The following is a 5,203-nucleotide window of genomic DNA, read 5'->3' as shown; positions in this document are numbered from 1 at the left end:
TCGAAAAATATTTCAAGTAAATCATGCACGGCTACTGGTGTTCCTAGACAATGAAATTTACAAATTATGCACATTTTTAAAGATAAAAGATAGAAACTTAAAAATTACTTTTAAAATTACAAAATACGAGTTTTTTGTTAATTTATTGATTCTTTTTAATGCGTTAGAAGTTGCACAATTTTTAGAATTTTTTTAATGTGTGTAAATAAAGTTAAGAATGATATAACTCCAAATTTGCAAGAGTTCAGATTCGAAGAATTTCAACTGTGAAATGTACAAATAAAAACAACAATTTCGTTCCTTACTAAATGAAACAATATTTTAAAGTTGACTTAAAAACTTTTAAATTAAAAAATTGAGAAACGTCCCAAACAAAACAATTTCAAATTCATATATTAAACATTGAATCATTTAGAAATATATAAATCAAACAATAAATTGAAGTTGCCAGTTTCAAAAATTTCCATATGAAAATATATTCAAGCTAAAACATTCTGAAACAGAGCATATCATAAATATTGAGGTTGTTTAAATTGATTTGCAGTTACATGGATTACGGAAATTATGTACCCTTCGCGGTTTATAGAGTATTATACTTTCACGTGTGTCGGTTCTGACATTTTTGTTATGATTTATTTATTTACATTTAGTTTAAATAAAAAGAGATCTCAAATTTCAGCCTTAAGATTGCTGGCTTCAAATTATGCGGAGTAAACATTTCTTAAAAATACTAAAAATAAGGTTGGACCTTCAAATGAAAATATGTAAAATATTAAATTTTAATCACGAACTTTCTGATCTATAACCCTTTTTTTGCCATAGATCTACAGTAGTCTAATATGTGCTCTCCTCATAATAAAATATGGAAAATCATCAAATCGACGCCTCTCTTCAATATGAGTTTATATGCTGACAGCGCTCTCTATGAGATTATATGTCATTTTTGTCGAGCATGAGTTTATCTGAATTTTAGAATATTTTCAGGAGAGTTGATTTAAGTTTGAAATGCTCAAAAATATATTTTTAAAAACGGTGCAGAACAGTCTATTCTATCAGAATATAATAACTTTAAATCGCAAAAAAAAGACTCATACTAGGCACATATTAAATATAGTTCCATACACGCCGCTGTCAGCACATAGGCTCAAATTGAATGAAGGCATACAAATATTCACGCACTGGAATATTTACATACTAAAATATTAGTGACTGGACCAATGAATGAGATTGGCAAATTCTAAAATTCAGTACTTGCCCTAAATTTTGTATTTAAAATGATGCTACATTCATGACAGCATAAAAATACTGGGAAATAATACTAAATAATAGTCCAATGTCTAATACACTTTATAATCTCAGCGTTAAATATAAAACCAATTTTTAGATATTTTATAACAACGAAAAAAAATTTTTTTTTTCTCACTTGCAGTCCTTTTATTAAAAGAAAATATAAGATGATTCGCTGGTGCAGTCAGCCTGCGAGCAATAATAAAATCGAATAAAAACATCTAAAATAAGAAATTTTTATCCGTCTGCAACATTCAATTTCAATAGAGTTTTTATGAGAAATAGAACAAAACAATTGGCTTAAATTAAAAATATAAACAAAATTGGAGTGACACAGTTTTGTAGTTAGATTGGTGTATATACCTCATCATACTATTCACGATTCCACGAAAATATAACAAACGAGAAAATATTTCAAATTTCATATATTTCCAAAATTTAACGATGCTCGATGTTATACATTTTTTTTTTAATTTTTCAATGTCGAGGAAAGTTTAAGAATTAGGTTATAGGAAATGGACGGAGATCGATTCGTTTTTAAAAACTGTAGCATCGAAATAAAAAATTAGGATATTTTGAAAGACCTTTTAGACCTTATGTTAAAAGGATAATATTTGTTATTTCCATTTATCTAATTACTACTCTATTAAGAGGCTTGTGACTACATTTTCAAGGATTAGAGTTCCGAACAGAGCAGAAGATAATTAATATTTGAAACATTTTCTCGTTGTAAAATTCGATATTATATGGTCAGTTAATCATGATTGTATTGAATTAGCCTTACGTATTGAAATCTTATTAAATTTTAGCTTGCAATTTGCATCTTAACTCAATCGTTAAGTATTTTCCTGCATCCGGCTATGTTTTAGGTACTTCTGGGACAAAAATCGCTGATTTGTGCAAAGTTTCACAGTATCTTTGACAAATAAATGTTCATACATAAATGTGCTCATCGCAAAGTAAACTCTGGTGTATAAATATATAATTATGTTTATATCTATCTATATGTACAGTTCATCCCTGTGAAATCGACTTTATAATTAGCTATGATATCTGGGTGCATTTTACGAATTAAATGCAATGCCACTTAAAATTTAGTTTCTACAGCATTCGTTAAATACGTGATTCTTTTAAATTAGTTAAAGAAGGGCAGACTAAAATAAGGCAAGGTAGAGATATCTAAATTCCAGAAAACTGGAAGCACATTCTTCACTCGAAAACAGAGATGCAGATAAAAAACGAGAAAATAATTCTCTAAAGTAGGCACTGAGTAACGAGCATAAAGCAGATATCAATAATAAAAGAACACAATCGGATACAAAACGTGTGCGTTAAATGCAAGAAAAAAATAGTAGAGGCTTCTTTCAAAAAAGACGACAATTTACTGAAATTGTTCAATAAAAATGGCACTTGACGTTTTTTTGTGTGCAAAAAGTCGCAAGGATAAAAATACGAGACTCAAAAAACATTAAACTCCATGCAAGTTTAACGGTGGCTGAACTTTGGCATTACTCGTGTTAAAAACTCAGGAAGCAAAATCAACTTCCAGACTGACTCAAAGATTCTATGTACAATTCTATAAAAAAAATTCACCTAAAATTTTAAACCTAACTTCTGACGAAATCATGATTTGCTTAGCATTCAACGATTAGCCAGAGGCAAAGCGATTATACGCATTTGCTATTAAACTCATGTAAAGACATGATTAAATAGATTTGAGGCTTAGCGCCTGAAAAAGTTTTGATACTTCTAGAATAATAACAAGAAAGGTTTTAAGCTAAATTTTAAATAAAAAATACGTGACTCTTTGATCAAAATAACAGCGTATAAAAAAATGATATAATATAATTTAAAAATGGAACGATTCGTTAAAAAAAAGATGGCCTATTTTCGGAATCAGAACTCGACGACAAACTTTAAGAAAAAGCTTTGCGAGCGTTTCCAGAATATTTAGAAGACTTTTGCCACTTGTAATCGGACGTTACGAATATTTAAATGGCAGTACGATGATTGCACGAAACTTAACGCTTAGATGTAAACGTCTACACATTACAATTACTTCATTCATGGCAGTAATTATTTCAGGAGATATTCCCCGAATTCTAAACATATCACATAGCACTTCTTTAAGTCTTTCCTGTACGTTTTAAGAATCTCGACTTAAAATTCATGTTTAGAAGAGATGTGTGCACATTGGTTTGTTGGTTACTTTAGACGACTCTCACGAATGTTGTGTGTGATTTATAGATACGTATACATGATACAATTAATGTTACAGGTCGTGAGAGCCGGTTATATACAAGTCTCCAAGACGAGACTACTACGCGATGTGTCTCAGAAAGCTTCGACAAAACTTGCTGGAAAGAGTCCAGTACGACCTGTGCGTTGCTGGGTCCCCTTGTACCAACCATCGTCGCGTTTTTTGTGCACGTATATGATATCGCCAACTCTCAGTTCCAGTTCGAATTCACTATTTGGAGGATATGGTACGATGCATCGAAATCTGTAGACACGTTCGCTGTTGACAAAACATTTGTTTGCATAAGATAATTCGAAAGATTCTATGAATAAAAGGATAATGTTTTTAAAAACAAGAAAATATTGAAAATTAAAAAAATTTCAAATTAAATTGCAGGCACATGCATACAGTTTTCGAAAATGTCAGCGAAAAAGTGTCATGCTAGTTTATTTCGCCAAAGTCGGTGGTGTCGACTTACTTTCAAAAAATGTTGATCAGAGTGTCCAGCGATTCTTAAGAACGAAATTCAAGGTATTTTCCGAGTTTTCCAGGTGAAGAAGTCAATTTTTTCCAGGTCTCTTTTTTACACCAAATAATGAAATAACCGTTTGTTATAGATGCAAAAAATAAGACGTTTCATTTTTAATTGGCCAACAATTTTGAAAGAAAAAAGAGCCATAAATAAACAAATCCTTAAGTTTTTCGAACCTAAATCTTCATTAAAACCCTTGAAATCTTTGTGAAATCATTTAAATCTCTTGAAGTACTTAAAATCTTAAAATTTCTGTAAAATCTTTTGGAATCTTTTTGAATTTCTGTAAAATATTTGAAATCCTTGAAATCTTTGTGAAATCTTTGCAATTCTTATATTCTTTCGAAATTTTGGTGAAATTTTTATGAGTCTTTGAAATATTTTGTGTTCACATGTAATCATTATATTAAATCGGATGTACATGCCTTTTTTAAATTGTTGACATTTGTAAAATGTTCAAAACCCTTTTTAATATTTTTAAATCTTTGGAATGTTATGAAAAATTTGAAATCTATAGTGATGTTTTGTAATCTAATGTACATTCGAAAACCGAGTGTTGAAACCCTTGAAAAATCCTCAACATTTTCAACAAATAATTTTTATAATTGTTAGAAATCTCTTATATATTATGTAATGAGTCGAAAATAAATTATATCTTTATAAATAACAAATTTCTAATAGCAAGATTTCTTCTAAACGAGATATTTCTCTCACAATAGACTAGAAGATTTAAATTACTTTTCGCATTTCAATAAAATAACTGTTTTAAAATGAAAACAAAATTTAACTCAGGGACCTCGTGAACAATTCATGTAGATTTCCAGGTTCTCAAGGAAAAAAAACCAAGAAGAACTCCATGTTTTCAAGGTCGCTGGACAAGCTGCTGATACTTAACTATAATACAATTCAATTGTTTTGAAACTTATTTTTCACACAAATTTATCAAGTTACTTTATTTGCATTTAGAAATTTTATTTAAAAAATGCAAATGTACAGAAAAATGTCACATTATGTGCATTATAGAATAAAGAAAAACTCAAATTCTACCAGGAAAAATTGAATCAAGACTTCAAAGAATGGTTAAAACTATGAAAAGTCTGACCAAACATGAACCTTTCGAGTTAAGTTTTAATTTTTTAAACTAA

General features: G+C 29.4%; 1 protein-coding gene across 3 annotated transcripts in view; it reads right to left on the bottom strand.

The window, feature by feature from the left end:
* Positions 1-600: 600 nt before the first annotated feature.
* Positions 601-5,203, bottom strand: part of LOC117169093 (E3 ubiquitin-protein ligase SH3RF3-like) — a 27,937-nt gene continuing 23,334 nt past the window's right edge. For all 3 annotated transcript variants that reach the window (XM_033355220.1, XM_033355222.1, XM_033355221.1), the window contains one exon: positions 601-3,805. In XM_033355220.1, coding sequence (XP_033211111.1) covers positions 3,622-3,805 — 184 coding nt within the window. In that variant the 3' untranslated portion in view covers positions 601-3,621. The remainder of the gene's footprint in view (positions 3,806-5,203) is intronic.

The sequence above is a fragment of the Belonocnema kinseyi genome, chromosome 3, assembly GCF_010883055.1.
Source record: "Belonocnema kinseyi isolate 2016_QV_RU_SX_M_011 chromosome 3, B_treatae_v1, whole genome shotgun sequence".
Taxonomy (NCBI): domain Eukaryota; kingdom Metazoa; phylum Arthropoda; class Insecta; order Hymenoptera; family Cynipidae; genus Belonocnema; species Belonocnema kinseyi.
Note: the sequence above shows the minus strand (reverse complement) of the source record. Positions and strands in the feature narration are given on the sequence as shown.